At 35.8% G+C, this 16,210-nt stretch overlaps 1 protein-coding gene across 1 annotated transcript in view; it reads right to left on the reverse strand.

Moving 5' to 3' along the window:
• Positions 1 to 16,210, reverse strand: part of LOC149302783 (dedicator of cytokinesis protein 4-like) — a 154,232-nt gene that overhangs the window by 40,185 nt on the left and 97,837 nt on the right. The window contains exons 15-27 of the mRNA XM_089481982.1: positions 15,806 to 15,968; positions 15,386 to 15,492; positions 14,736 to 14,892; positions 11,964 to 12,061; positions 11,544 to 11,627; positions 11,084 to 11,184; positions 10,494 to 10,575; positions 9,920 to 10,090; positions 7,188 to 7,380; positions 5,364 to 5,491; positions 3,586 to 3,720; positions 3,092 to 3,190; positions 457 to 551 (exon numbers count right to left, since the gene is read on the reverse strand). Coding sequence (XP_089338108.1) covers positions 457 to 551; positions 3,092 to 3,190; positions 3,586 to 3,720; positions 5,364 to 5,491; positions 7,188 to 7,380; positions 9,920 to 10,090; positions 10,494 to 10,575; positions 11,084 to 11,184; positions 11,544 to 11,627; positions 11,964 to 12,061; positions 14,736 to 14,892; positions 15,386 to 15,492; positions 15,806 to 15,968 — 1,613 coding nt within the window. The remainder of the gene's footprint in view (positions 1 to 456; positions 552 to 3,091; positions 3,191 to 3,585; positions 3,721 to 5,363; positions 5,492 to 7,187; positions 7,381 to 9,919; positions 10,091 to 10,493; positions 10,576 to 11,083; positions 11,185 to 11,543; positions 11,628 to 11,963; positions 12,062 to 14,735; positions 14,893 to 15,385; positions 15,493 to 15,805; positions 15,969 to 16,210) is intronic.

Below are 16,210 nucleotides of genomic sequence, written 5' to 3' on the forward strand. Positions count from 1 at the left end.
ACCACCCAATCATAACTGCCACTCAGGGATCTCAAACTGGATGGCGGTCAGTCCAGGCCTAACCTAAGCAGAGAATTAACTTGGGCCGATCACAAACTGGGGTCCTTGGCAGTTTACTATAAGCTTAGTTGTAAGCTGTCGTATGTTTAACTTTACATGAAGAAAATTTTGTTTTAGAAGAGTTCCCTCTGAATTGAGTCTTCATTGAAATTAACTTGAGTGAACTTTGGTGACAGGCACCTATTTAGCTTTAATGCTGCAGATTGATGTTGCTTCTCTGTTTTATTTGAAACTAACTGTAAAAATGAAGAAAATGTCCAAAAAAAAAAAAAAAAGATAAAGAATCATAAATAAATCAATTCTGGACCTAAAGTAAAACGTGTTTTACCCTCCTATATATGCGGTTGCAAAAAAACACATACTTTTGTATATTAAACTATTTATTTCATATCTTACTTGTTGGCAACAAAGCGCATCACAGTCCAATCTTTAGGGAACATCTCCGGCCTTATAAGAATTCGAAACACTGTAAAGATCTGCAGCAAAAAATCCTTAAAAAAAAAAAAAAAAGAACAACAATTACAGCACACGCAAACAACAAACGGACAAATCTTTATTAAAACGTCTAAAGAAGGTAACGATTTTGCATCCTTATTCCACGTGAAAATGGTTAACATAAAAAGAGGTAAGATATCTATATGCGCCTTGAGCTTTGTAGGAACTATGGGGATTATGTATAAGGATACATTCTAATGCAAAAGTTGTAGGATTGGAGCTACTACCACAGAAGCCAACAGAAGGTTCAGCTGACTTTTCCACATTTACAGCATTAGTTGTTATCATTCAGTTTTGTATATCTTACTAAAGGTTACCCCCACTCTGACTGTATACTAAAATATCACTAAATACATTAAATACATTTAATGAAACAAAATAAATGTTAGGATTCTACAGCAAAACAATAGATATGGCTTCACACATTTAGTTCTATGTTGTTATAACACACCACTTTATTTCTGATTACAGCTGTTGGCAGTGCATTATTGTGTTGACCATTTAATAGATTTGTTATAGGTTATCATATGAGAAACAGGCAGCCATAAAGCATGATACTACAGATTTTATAATTCAATGTTTCTCTAAATAAGGAGGGGTAGGTTATTTCAGTTGCCAATGAAAAGAAAATAAATAGATTTGCCCCTGGATATATTTTTTAATTGGACACACACAAAAAAATAATCAAAATGCAAGCACATGCAAATATAGATCAGAAAAAGGCAAGGTTATGTTTCAAGATTTGTATCATTATTAAAAATGATGATAATAAGAATAACAGCATTTCCCTTTACCCTTTCATTGGCATTTGAGCTTTTAAATATGTGTCTCATTTTCTATTACTCCGAGCAACCGAAAAAAAAAACCCTCAGCAACCGAAAAAAAAACCCTCAACTGTCAAATCAATCCAATGTTCCTCAGCCCCTAGACGGTCCTTGCTTGGAGCTATACTCTACAGAAGTCTATATCACTAAGGATTTAATCACCCATCAGTCTATGTAAGCAATGCTTCTGCAATGTTTATTTGGATCAAAATAGTTTCTGGTGTTAAGATCATAACAGAGGAAGCAACACGCTCCAATTTGGGACCTACCTAGCACCTAGCTATTAAATGCTACCCACTGAGAATATAGTTTAAACATTGCTTAAGGTGCCTTGTAGCAGGATGTATTTGTATCCCCCATTTTTTTTAGTATATTGTTTATCTTATATCAATAAGGGACCAGTTCACTGAGCTTGGACGGGCAGGTACAAGAAAGTGCTTTGGAATTTACAAAACAGATAAGCCACTATATGGACTCTGATGAGCTGCATTCTGAAAATGCTAATTAATTATACGGTACCATAATTTAAGAAGACAACCTTATCTGATAAAAATACATGGTTGAATTCCTTCAGTATTACACTCTACATAAAGGTTTTAAAACAGTCCCTCTGTGTTTTTGATGACTCAAAACGTGGATTGGGCTTTGTGCCTACTGCATTAAATTATGAAATGCCTAAGCAAGCTCAATTTTTAAGTGAAAATGTTAGACATTTTGTTCCACTTTTCCAAGCATACTTTAAATTGCTTATCATATGTTTAATTAAAGCAATACTAAATTATTTCTGTCTCAACCTATATAAACTGGAATATTTACAAAATTATGTAAAATGCCTAATGTATTTTAGTCAAATTGTTATGTTATATACTACTTGTTATGTCCTGTTTACCCACTGTACAGTGCTGCGGAATATAATGGTGCTATAGAAATATATAATAATAAGGTTCAAGATTATTTTGAAAGAGAATAACATTAAAATATATTTTAGAGTTTCACTTGTGTCTTGCGTATTTTGATTTGTACTTTATTTTAAAATTGTTTCTTTCCTACATTCACTGATTGGGAAAAAACACATTCAAGAGCCATATCACTGTATTTTAATATGTGGATCTTGAAACAAATTCTGCACAAGTGCAGTTGATTATTGTGATTTTTTGTTATCACATCTGTGCTGCAAATGTTTTCCTTTATCTAGAAAACATCTCACTTTGACCATCCATCTGATCCATTTGACCACACTAGCCATGTGCCCCGTTTCCAAATGGCACTCTACTCTCTCTAGGGCTATAAATAGAATTAATATTTTAGAGATTCTTGATCCAAGGAGAAATCAAATTGCCTCTTGGATGGCAGAATTCAAAGTAGCTTAATTAGGGGTTTTTTGCCTTCTTTTGGAAGTAGGAAGGTTAGGTAGAAGGGTTGAACTTTTTCAACCTTATGTACTATGTAACTATATGTAACTATGTAACTACTAATCAGTTTTCATTTAGGTGCAGTAATGGAAATTCAAATACATCAGTGATTTAAAACCTCATGGTGTGGCTGGCTGCATTTGCATCTATGCCACCACATTACTGCTCCTTGATAAAGAGTTTTGGTATAGATCCCTGTAGCTGTATACTTACTTATGTATGTGCAGATGGTATAAAGAAGATCATTCAATACAGTTTAGAATCATAAACTCAATCATAAAAGTCATAAGACTGACTTACTCTGAGTTCATCCTTTGTGCTGAAACTGTCCAGAAGTTGCTGGTAATGTCGGTCTGTCATTTGCCTCAATAGAGATAGCAGGGAAGCAACAAATTCACCCTAGTGGTAAATGATAAAGAAACATTTATGGAAGAATCAATCATGTAACTATTATGGAAGAAGCCATCATTAAAAGGTCAAAATGCCTAAAATTAATAACATGCAATTATTTCTCTCGGTTCCATATAATGCAAAATGGACAACAAGAATTTAAGAAATATTGTAAAAAGCTCTGTTTAGTATATAGCCCCAATAGAGCAGCCAGTGTATGTAAAAATAATGTGTTAGGGACAGATAGAGAAATAGTGTTAAAAAATCATGAGATAGAATTTCAAATTAATTTTTTCTATTGAATAAACACATTCGATAAGCCAATGCCTTGTTTTGAAATGGCTGGACCTGTTATTACACTGCAGCATACCCTAGCATTGCCAGTAGAAAATCCCATTGCTTACAGTTACGTCCTGAAACTGGAGTCGCATTGCAGTGCCTGATGCCTGAGGTCTGCTTGTAATTTCTAATATAGTTCGTAGCAGTACATCTAGCAGGGTGTTCACAATCACATCAACTTCCTTCATGGCAGACTTCTCCTGAAATATTTCAAAACGTTTAATGATAAGCATGATTCTCCTAAACATGAAAGAGCAGAATGATTAAAGTAAATGTTCTGTACCGTATTACACTCATATCGCATCTCTCCAATGTATATAATGTTGTGATTTATTAGACAGAAATACCAGAATATATCGGAAAAATAAAACACTGGTAGTCTTGTTCTGGTGAAACACAAAGGTTAAGGTAATTGTAGAGACTTTTTTTCTTTTGTGCCTTTTTGAGAAATTATATTAATAGGAAGTCCAACAATGTAGTCAGAAACACAGAATCTGAGGGCAGAAACCTCATTTTGGCCTTGGTATTATTTTCAGGATAGCCTTATGCCTATGTTATGCATGTGTCAGGATCTATGTTTTTGCTTGCTGCTGCATCCAGGCACTGCACGTCTGTGTCTTAGTTTATGTTTCTCTGTTCCTTGTAGTTAACCTGGCCTGTAACTATGTTTGTTTCCTACCTGCTACAGGTAAGCACCTTGGTGCATCTTTAGTTTTGAAGTTCTATTTTTGTAACTTAGAGCTAGGGTTAGGACTTGCCTGATGTGAAGTACTGATCAGTGGTGGCAAGCTTATATCTTAGCGCAGTATGATCAGCTAAATCTTCCCATGTTTTGCATCTGGTCCTAGAGGTAGCCTGTTTATTCCTTTGGTATCTTTATTTTGGTTTTCTGCATGCCTATAGCCCTGCCCTTCCCTTCCATTTGTGATGCCTGCCTCGGCACCTGTACCATCAGACCAGGCCTGAACCTGGATCCTGCCATAAGAGCCTGCATTTATCTTGTACTGGATGCCTGGCTGCTGCAACCCCTCTCCATGGGTCGTAACAACCAGGAATTTCCTCACTATTGTTGTTGTGAGATAAACTATCTAATAAACTATCTAAGTCAGCAAGAGTTATACAAACATATAACCATGCACTATGCAAGTCCAATCTTGATTCTTCTTGAAAGAGGAAGTTCTTTATCTCACCACCACCACTGACCATATTGTTACCAACCAAATGTAAACATTCCAACATGAGCCACTGGCATAGTTGCTAATAGCATACATTTAAAATGGCCAAAAATGGAAACATTTGTTTTAAGGGCTGTGGCAGCTGATATAAACTTGGCAAGACTCTTTTTTGTGACTTTGTGACAGCTAGATACTTATTTATGTAACCGAATAAGGCATTTAGAAGAAGAATGTATTTTATTTACACAGTTTAATTTATGAACACATTTTCTGCTGTTTCTGTACAGATTTTGGCTTTAGAACACTTGGATATACTTATACCCACCAAACATTTTGAGAAAATAGAGAGATGGAATGAAAGGGATCCTAAAAAGGGACACTCGGGAGGTATGTCAAATTTTCAGAATGTCAGACAAACAGACCTGGGTATTGCACGTGTGTGAGATGCCAGTTTTAAGGACACAGACATTATCTAACCATTTGGTATGGGTGGAAGCGAGAAGGGTGGAGCACGGTGACATCTGACAACATGCCACTGACATATGCCACTGACAAAAGTAGGAAGAGCCTGACGCGACATGACAACGCCACGCATGTAAGGCTCAAAAACAGCACTTTGACTATCACTGTATGGTAATGTATGTAGTAAATGTCTTGCAACTACTTACTGAGCTGTTTTTCTTGCTTAGGCAAAACATGTTGCTAAGGATACGCGCACACATTACGAGATCTTTCTGCTCCTGCAAATGCATGTGGAGATGGTGCAGGACAACAGGCAGGAGAATGAACCGTGATTCTGAGAAAAGAAACAGGTCTTTTTACACTCGAATATTATAATCTGCGGCTGACCTAGTACAAAGCAGCGTTTTTTCGCACTTTACCAAAACCAAACATACAGCGATGGCACTCTTAGAAAGAAAATGTTCATTTATAACATTAATACTGATAAAAATGGTGGTTTATTTTAATAGTCATATCTCCTAGTTTACCCATAAAAACATTTATAAAAAATAAAATATGTACATAAATAAATCTAATATCAAAACAGAATTTCAGCTTGTTAACAGCTTGTTAATAGTTATACGGCATAATATGAACAAAATAAGAACATACAGAAACATACATTTCTACTTGAATATTTGACAGTAGTATTGATCATCTATCTACATACCTATTACAAATGTAACAATGTCTAAATAACCGAAAGAAAGCAAGTTGGAGTATAACACTCTGATGTCTTGTACCGTATAGGACTGGTACATTATGAACATAAGTATAGGAGTTTCTGCAACCTTGCTTACTTGTACTTGGATTGACATTATTAACTTTGCTTCATAGGATTAGCATAATTTACTGAAAGGGTCAATGAATGTGGCCAGTATATTTCTCTAATGGTGGCTGACCACAATAGACTTTAGCAAAATGAATTAGCCTTGAGTTTGGAGCAGGGCGTATTGTTTCCTCCGTAATCCCACCATTATTTGTGAGCGACAGATTTCGGCTCAGAGCAATTTGCAATTTTACTATGAAACTGGGTAGTGTCTATGAAATGACATTGCGGGTGATGCAAGTTGTGTCTTGTTCGTAAAGTGTAAATAATAGCATAGGCAAAGGAAAATTGCTCCCTTTGATGCTGGAAAATCTGAAATGAAATTTAATTTGTCTTGACAGTAACAAAATACATCGTATATATTCTGACAGATAGATATCGCTATATCTATATTTTAACTTTTAATGTGTTTTGGTAGTTAGAAGGTCAGAATGGATGCCTTGTCTGTGAAATATGTTAAAGTCAGTGTGAAACAGATTAGTAGCACTGCAGGGGATAACATGATTCCATAATCAGTGGTTCAGTCCATATAGATTTATGATGGTACTTTAAAATCACTAACTCTCTTGTCTGCTGAACTAAACCTTCATTCCCCAGTTAAACTCAGACATCTTCCTGCACCCTTGCCGGTGCTTCTAAACAAACAATACTGTTTCTTGTTGATCTACAACCTATTTGTAATGTCATAAAACACATCATTGAGTCTAGGATGCTGGCCAGAAACTAAATTAGTTATAGCGAATCCATTTAACACCATGGAGGGACTATCAACAAATTCTGTATTAAATTCGTCTTACGCGGATTCATCAATTACCGTCTTGTAAAGCTTGTAAAGGGTAAGGGTTCACGCAGTCCGTTTCTATACTAAATGACTAAGGCAGGAGGATGGTAATATTGACAGGTGTCCATTCCAGGAGAATACTCACACAGAGAAATGGAGCCTAAGTTGATTGCTAGTTTATTGAACCCAAGTCAAAAAATCTATAAAAACCTGTTAGTGACACTTTACTTTGCCTACACAGGAGTATCCACTCTATATTTCTATATATATTGGAATGTGTCATCTTGTCCTTGTACACAACACTGTGTATCATATACTGCAATCAGGGACAGGTACATGATTTTTTTGTTGTTGTTAATATCGGGCTCTTTTCTGTTTTACCAGGTGTACTGTAGAGTTCGCTCTCCACTGTCTTTGCAATGCACTGAAGTTTTATCTCTTGAATGGAGTCATCTAGATGCATGATCTTTGGCAGACTGCCCAAAGTATCATGTACGAAATTTGCCACTTCACGAACATTAAAGAGCTTCAGCAATTCCGAATAAACAGCTGGGAAAGAATTCAGGAATACAGCCTGGAGGAGATTTGGAACAGAAAAACACAGATAATACTAAGAAGAAAAGGTTAAAATTGCTCATGTTCTAGGGTTACAAATAAATATTGTATGCAATAGGAGGTACCTGCAGTGCTGCTGTTGCATAGAAAACAATGATCTGCTGTATCTGTAGCAAATATTGCATGATATGTGTGATTGATTTGCAAATTACTGATTCTATATCTTCCTATCATCTGATTACGCAAACATGCATTTTAATGAAATCGGATATAAATGCCCATCACTGTACATATTAAATTTGATTTGCAATGCGTATTTCACAAAAGAAAGCTCTGTCTCCGTGCCGTAAAAAATGACGATGGTATCCAAACCATACATGTCAAATTTTCTGTAACTTTCTAGAACTTAAATCTTTGCACATCATTCAGAATTGCTGTGCTCAAAAAAAGCAGCACAACATGGAAATAATTAAAAAGAAAATAGGGGGAAGGGGCAATCCATAATACAAGTGATTCAAGTTGTCAAAGTAACAAAGGGATACAGAAGCTAATACCTGATTTTACTGGGCAATGGTATCAATATATCATTAGTCTATTACTTAATGGGACCATGTAAAATTGACATGTGACCAGTTCTGAATCAAATGATTAAGTGTTTCTCACGGTTAAGGGAACATTTTAAGACAGCCAAAGAGTTCCACAAAAGCTCCAGGGGCAATTAGAGCAGATGTATGATAAGTAAAAATGATTGAATGGGTCCTAACATTCCTCATAAATCAGTACTTGATAACATACCCTAAGCTGTTATTATGGGTTTTACAATAATACTACTATAGATAATAATATAATAAGTAGTTTGCATTATCATTGTTGGCAAGTGGCAGAAACAGATATACACATGGGTTCAACAGATATACACTATTTCCCATTTTTTTTGGCTTCTGTGGATTTTAAGCGTGCATCCCCTACGCATATGCTCGTTGTACAATGTTGCTCACAAGCAGATGTTTTGACCATCTGGGTCTCATCAGAGTGATGTTATATTCTAGTTCTTACAGCATAAAGGCAAAATGAATCTTCATAGTCCATGAATTCCTCTACCATAAAACACTCGATGTGAGGAACCTATCCCTATCTCTCCCCTTATTCAATAATGCAACATGCATAAGACAAGATAGGAAGGATGTAGGAGATCCAAGCATGCAGCCAGTGGAGGACGCTCCCATACTCCTACTTCAGCATATTGAAGCAGATGAAAGTCTATACTTGTCCCAAGGAAAATCGCTTTTTAATACATTTCGAAGGGGAGGACATGCCCACACAAAGTGAGCCGAAGATAACCAAGTGTCACGCTTACCTTCCATAGTAGCTGTGCCATGGCTACTATGGAAGGTAAGTGTGACACTTGGTTATCTTCTATCTCCAACAGGCTGTTATATTATACCAGTGGAGTAAATGTGAACTGGTGAATCTGGAATATACCTAGACTCATCTTTTTCTCATATTAGTAGATCCACCGGCGACTATATATTCTTTTTTTTTGTTAATATAAGTTTATTCATTTTTTTCATTTGGTTTTATGCAAGCTTTTGGTCATAGACATTTATGAAAGACAGAAAACGTTCCTATCTATGTTGCCCATTTTTGTGCAATTATACATTGAGAAGTCTTCACAATATTATGTATTTCACTAATGTATGGTGAAGTCAGTGAGTTGAAATCTCCATAGCCTACCAAAACCAGAAGAAATAACTTAAAAGGCATACCAATGATAAAAAAGGCATGTATCTTCTTCGTAGTATACATGTAAACACCATTAACTAAACACAGTTTGGGAGAATGACATATCTGCTTTAAAACAATTCCTGTACTTCGTGCAGAATGCAAGTCCAATTTGGACATACAGTACATGTCAACTGACGGTAATCATAATCTTGCTTAGCATCAAATATGCTCATTAACACGAGTTAGCAAGGTTTAATGTCAAATAACCATATACTGTATGTTCACATTACAGTGCATCAGAATAGCCATCATGTAGCTTTCCTGCTGCCGCGTAACCGCTGAGATAGCCACACTCCTTTCCTTTTAAGCATATTAGCAAACCAGTGTGGATAATGAGCTACATGTTGACTAGCCCTTAATTAGAAGAATGGTATAATATTGCACAATCTGACTGTTCCCTACCATAGTGACCCCAAGGTAGGGTTGCTATATAAGCCACCTTTTGCAGGACATATATATATTTCACATGCTAGTCTCTATGTTAAGTGTTGGTCTAGAACGGGATGTATAAACCTACAGAAGGGAATCTGTTACTTAGTCATACATCTCACATACTGTAAGGAAATACCGGTCAGCTACATGTGAAAGTATATGTGTCCCAAAATAAAATGGGTGATATGGCAACCTTACAGCAAGGTACACATTTGCTAAGTAATGAAACTGATGGAGAGGTGCAAAATATCATTCAGATATACCTAATTAGGGCAACCAAGTCCCCCCAGCCTCTGGTTCTGTATGTATAAAGAACATGTATGCGGAAAAGCAGCCCTTACCTGCGACTGAGATAATGCACTAGTCCCTTTGCTCTTCTGGGACAGAAAGAATCGGATTGACATTAGAAGTTCTTGAATACAGCACCGGAACTCTTCCTCATTCTGTCCCCCAGTGGCGAGAGAATACAGCTTACGTGACTGCACAATGTATTTAAATATATATTCCTGGGCCTAGAACAAGAGTGCCATATGAACAATGTTTTATTTATTGATATGCTAAAATTTCCACTGTTGCCCCTGGCAGTCTTTTAAGCCCCACCGAAAGGGAACGGTAGAGGCTATCTAGTAAAGATGAAATCATTTTAGAAATATTCTATTATAATTTAAAATTCCTATACAGGTGCCTGCAAAATATACAGGGCTCTGCGCTCCATTCACAAATTGCAGAGCAAAACGCAGTTTGAGAACCTGTCATCCTTGTAATCCACCCACCTATAATTATTAATATGCAAAAATAGGACTAAATCCAATTACTGTTACATCAAAGCAATAGAGCTTTAATCAGAATATGAATGTTTCACTGCAATGCAAATGAAGATACGTTTAACCCTTAGTATGTTATATCTCTCATTACCTTTAGTACCTCCTGGAGATGCTCTTGCCGCTCAGCTTCAATTATTCGGTCAACATACCATTTCAGAACTTTTATAAGGTCCCTAAAAAGTCAAGAGAGATTACAATCTTGTGATGTTGTGTAAAAAAATAAAAAAATACTGAATCTACCTAGTTCACGAATACATGAATTTTACACTATTATGTCAGAGCAGTTAAGGTAAAATAGCTTGATTTGTGCCTGCATAATCTAATCCCTTAATCACTGAATCACATCACAAATCTAATTTATAATTTAAGATTACTGCATATAGTTTCTTTATGAGATTTTTTGTTGGTTAAAGACATATGTATATGTATGAATAGAGGCTTTGGTGACCTGCCTCCAGCCTATTAAGCATATTGAGTACATAGTCATTATAGACGCTGGAAGGTACAAGTATATTTAGAGCAGCCTTATAATTTTTTTCTTCAATATTTGATTGGGTAATTGTCCTCAAAGAAGAAGATCATTTCCAAGCTATGCATTTTCTTTTGGCATTTTTCAAAATATGATTATAAATATGCAGTCATTTAAAATACAGACTGGCAATACAGGAGTTCATACATTACCTGTAAGCAAGAGCACCAGCAAAATGTGCTTCTATATAAGTATCCATTACTGGTTTGAAATGTTGGAATTTACTGTCCTGCAGTAAATTAATTATATGGACCTATAAAAAAATTCACAGTTACTGTAGATACTTCAAATATTTATACTGATAATTATCTTTGTGTGATCAGGGTGAAAGATATGTACAAACAAATATACAACTTATATACTCTTAAATACTAAGATTTACAAATGCCTAGAAATCAAACGAGGCGCATTTGCCTACTTGACCCAAAGGTAGTCAGTTAGGATTTGGAGGAAAAAAACTTGAAGTCACTAAGCACTGGAGTTTGGAAATACTGGTATATAGTAGTCCTATTATGTATCTGTCTGTTGAAAGTGAAGGTAATATGTCATTCAGAATAACAGACAGTTAGCTAGATAATGAATTTCATTGTGAAGTACAGGGAAGGTACTTACCAGACAATCAAAAACTTTGGAAGCATACTTTTGAGAACCTTCATCCAAAATTCCAAACAACGTATCCAGTGTGTCCTGCAGGAACTGTCGAGAGAGTAAGGGCGGTGCTTTTATTAAAGCAGTTATACCTAGGAATGCACAGGATCTCCGGGTGAATCCCTGTCTCCCCAGGTCTCCAGATCATCTTCTTCATTCTCCAGTCAGGGGAACAGTGTTTGGCCATGCCTGGTCCCCGCCCACTTCCTCTGTTCCCTGTACAGTTCCCCAATCCACTAAAGGTTGTCTGCATCTAGCCCTGCCCCTTCACAAAGCCCCTCCCCTAGATGAGGGTGAACGCCAGATAACATGCTCTGGAAAGTTGCCAGGTATGGTTATACAATAAAGAAGAGAAACATTCCAAAATGCCAAATAATTTTCTACCTTGACAATTTCCGATCCATCAATCTCTTTTAGCTTGGAGAGACTACCAGGGATTTTTTCTGGGTGCATTCGCCACTTTAGAAGATCTAGCATATCACCTAGGAAATGAATCATAATTTAGTAGTGTAGTACAGAAAGGTGGTAGTTATCTCAAACACAGAGTATAATCATGCAATTAAAATTATCATATAGATGTCAAATGCACATGTTTTATGGATCAGTTGTCATGACTTCCATATGCAATTTGATGTGCAATAAAAGCCCTGTTTGGAATAATTTTGTGATTATATCCCTGAATCCTCATGTGAGTTACAGATAATTAAACACTAGTTCTCAAAAGAGATTTAGGGTACCTAAATGTTTTTTTAGTAATGCAATCTACCAATTAGTAGTGTTTTTAAAGAGACAGGGAAATGGGAATTGGTTCAATGGTAAATACTCGACTTTGGTGCCGGCCAACTCTTCGTGTTCATCTTCATGGGGAAAATAATCTTCGTATTCCACGAATATTCGCCCGTTTCTTTGTTCAGCTCGGGTGAATATTCGTACATTTTTCGTGTTCGTTTTTTTCTTCATTTTTAACGCGGTACGCACTACGCAGCAGCTTTGGCTCCAGGATTTTAAAGGTCGGTACAAGAAACACTATTGGTCGCCGTCAGGGGCCTTCTATGCCATCAACCAATGAAGGCCACCTGCACTTCATTGGTTAATGGCAGACGAGCCCCTTGCTGGCGACCAAAAGAGTCGCTAGTACAGACTTTTTTTTTTTAATCCTGTGCCGAAACTCGGCCTGGGGAGACCACTACGGAAATCCGTAGGTTCGCTGTCAGGGGTTTAATGTCCATAGGAGCGACTCTATTGGTTGATGGCAGATGAGCCCCCTGCTGGCGACCAATAGAGTCGCTTGTACATACTTTTAAAATCTTGGTGCCGAAACTCGTCCGAGTCGCTCGTACGGACCTTTACCTCTTGGAGTGGGGAGACCATGGTCATGGCCAAGTTCCGCCGTCAGATGTTAAAGGTCCTTAACTCCTGACAGCGAACCTACGGATTTCCGCTCTCGTTATCTACGCAGCATCGCAGGGGTTAACTGGAGCGGAAATCAGTAGGTTCTACGTCAGGAGTTAAGGGGCCTTGGGAGCAAATCTTTGGTCACCTGCAGGGGCCTCCTCTGGCATCAACCAATTAACCCCTGCGATGGTGCGTAGATAAGGTAGGCTAGATGAGGAAGGAACCAGGGAGATTAGTAAACGAAGACGAACACAGAGATTCTTGCCACCGCCAAGTTTGTTTCTTCGGTATTCAGGCTGAACAATGAAAACGCACCCTTTGTGTTCATTTTCATGTTCGCCTGAATATAAATGCACAAGTCTAATAAATACCACTAATGGTAGGTTTTCAATGTATTTTCTAACATGCTGTGATCAAGCATTTGATCCTTAAAGCAAAAAATTGTATTGCTATTTAGCACCAATCCATTTATTATTATTATGTTTTATTGTTTTTGTTAAGTGACCACAATCCATAATCCCATTTGTAATAATGCAGCGAACATTGGGGGGTTCGTAACAAAATCAGCTTTTACTATCACTAAATGTACTTAGTAAAAGTACCTATAGCTTTTTTTGTTTGTCATTAATTGTAAAAGTTTGGATATATTTGTAATAAAAAATAGAATGCTTTACATTAGGTGAGTTCTGTGGCTAAAGGAGGCAAACTGCTTCTTTTTCTGAATGCTCTGATAGAAATGCTGCTAGAGCCAAATTGTACTAAAGGGGAGCAGTAATATTACGGGAAGAGTAATCATATGAAGTGTGGTCTAGTAGAATATAATATAAATATTTTGCACCTGCTGGATGTATAATTAATGGAATACACTGAATAAGGGTTTAACTCTTATATGACTGTAAAACAGAGAAGATAATTAAAAACAATTGGCACTGAGTAGCTTATAAATCAGTGGCACTTTTAATTTTAGGACCTTCAGAACTAATTGAGTGCTCCTGCTAATATTTTAATACTATGAGTGTAATCACTAGAATATACTGGTTTTATTAGGTTAAATTGCTTACAGGTAGTCATCATTACAGACGTTATGGCCACTATTTGACTTTTGAATAGTACTGATCATCCTATTAAACGTACTATTTAAAATCAAATATTTCAATACTTTAAGAAATAAAAAATTCTGTCATTCTAACAAACTGGCAATTTCAGGTTAAATCATAGCCCATTGTTATACCTAAAGCCATATGATGTGACTCATAGTCGGTAATAAAACATAACCTTTATTTTAAATATATAATTAAAAGCAAAATTGCAACTTAATCTCAAAAGAAAAGAACATTATTTTTGCTGAAAAAAATATTAGTGAAAAAAAAAGAACCGTGTGTGCAGAAAATGCTGTGCACTAAAGTTAAATAAAAATTTACTGGTTGAGAAATTCTGGCTGAAACCAGGTTATAACCCTCAGTCTAGTGACATAAACATATATATTGAATATTGGGTTTCTACTCTGTCTAATAGAGTCAACAAAGGAGTAGTCTGGTAATATAATTTTTCAAAAAGTTATTTCAACAACCAGTAAAAACTTAAACAAAACCCAACGAACATGCCAGTATCCTTTCAACAAAAAAAAGGAGAAGGGTAAGGTAGTCTTGATTCATCAATGCCAACCCCTACTACTGTGTACTAAATCATTAAAGCAATAAGAGAAATGTTTTTAATGACAACAGGTTTATCGTTTAATGAAACTTCTTTTTATTGCCATACCATTTTGTGTTAGCTTCGTAGAACAAAGAAATGAGGTTATCCAGAAAGACTCTTTCGTATTTTTAATAGCTTGATTATTATTTCCAGGTTGATTTCCTTTCAAAAATGGGAGTTTGAGGTAACGACAAGAATCCTGGAATACGGTATTTTCTTCACACTGTAAAAACAAATTTTCTGTTATATAATATTATATAAATATTTTAAAATTCTCAAATTTCACACTGGTATATTTCCTAATTTGTATTTTTCAGAGTGTTTTAACATTTCGATTACAGACTGATTCATGGATTAAAAATCCAGTAGGCCCCATACAATGTTTGCACATATTCAGGGCATGGCTACTGCTTTCATATTATAAGAATGAATTAACACAAAACCTTCAACTCCTTCACACTACTGTACATAACTGTAATTCCTCAAACTATTCTTTGACTACACCCTTTGTAACTTACATATCAGTTCATCTCCAACACTTCACAAATTGCCAGTGCTAATGTTAAATAAATTGTGAAATAAAAGGTCAACCTGGATTTACAAATAATTAAGAGAATTGTAAAAAAAATTAAAAATAATAATAAAAAAAATATATATATATATATATATACACACATATACACACTTAACTCTATCACAAGGGGTGTTTAATTTACCTTATGTACAACGAGTTCATGTGTTCCATCCGGAAATGTTCTCCCATCTTCTTGCATTAGGGGCACAAAAGAAAAGCCAAATAGCTTCTTCTCACCCTTCTCTTTTGCTAAAAAAATATCAAGAGTTATATGTCATTCCAGACTACTTTTACAAAGTTTACAAAGAGATAACCTGACTCTCCATAATGCATTAAGAAGTGTCCTCCTACTTTCTGGAATACATTACAAATGTTGGCCTTTTATAGTCTATTAATTTTGTGAGATGAAATCTAAAGTATATACATCTAAACAATTTACCATTGAATTGTATCAGTTTTTATATAGAAATATTTAGTAAGGGCTTAGTACCAATCTTCATGTAGTAATGTAAATTCGCTATACACTACTACTACTACTAATAATAATAGCAACATATCTTACTGGAACAATGCCGAAACTCAAAACGTATATGTGCTCCTCTAAATTTATCCACTGGAATAGGAAGCTTTAGCAGCTCAGTCCATCTGGGACTGTTATTGTGATATAAGACAAAGGAATGATACTCATTAGCTGTTGGTTCTCCTGAACCAAATGAGATATAATCCTGCAATAAAACAGAAGGAACGGTTAGGTGTTAAAATAAAATAAAATATTATAAAAATGCAAAAAATATGGGCGTTAGTTAAGGGTTTTTACTGAAATAGTTTTGAAAATATATTTGAAAATAAAACTGGTGTTCGTACGTGAAAACCCCATTAGCCTTTTTGTTTCTACAATTTAAGAACCTCTGCATTCTTAGAGAATTATCCTATTGCAAAATATTTTGCCAATACTTAAGAGTTTTTA

This window comes from Sceloporus occidentalis, unplaced genomic scaffold (genome assembly GCF_023333645.1).
Source record: "Sceloporus occidentalis isolate IW3139 unplaced genomic scaffold, rSceOcc1.0.p SCAF_17, whole genome shotgun sequence".
In the NCBI taxonomy this organism is placed as follows: Eukaryota; Metazoa; Chordata; class Lepidosauria; order Squamata; family Phrynosomatidae; genus Sceloporus; species Sceloporus occidentalis.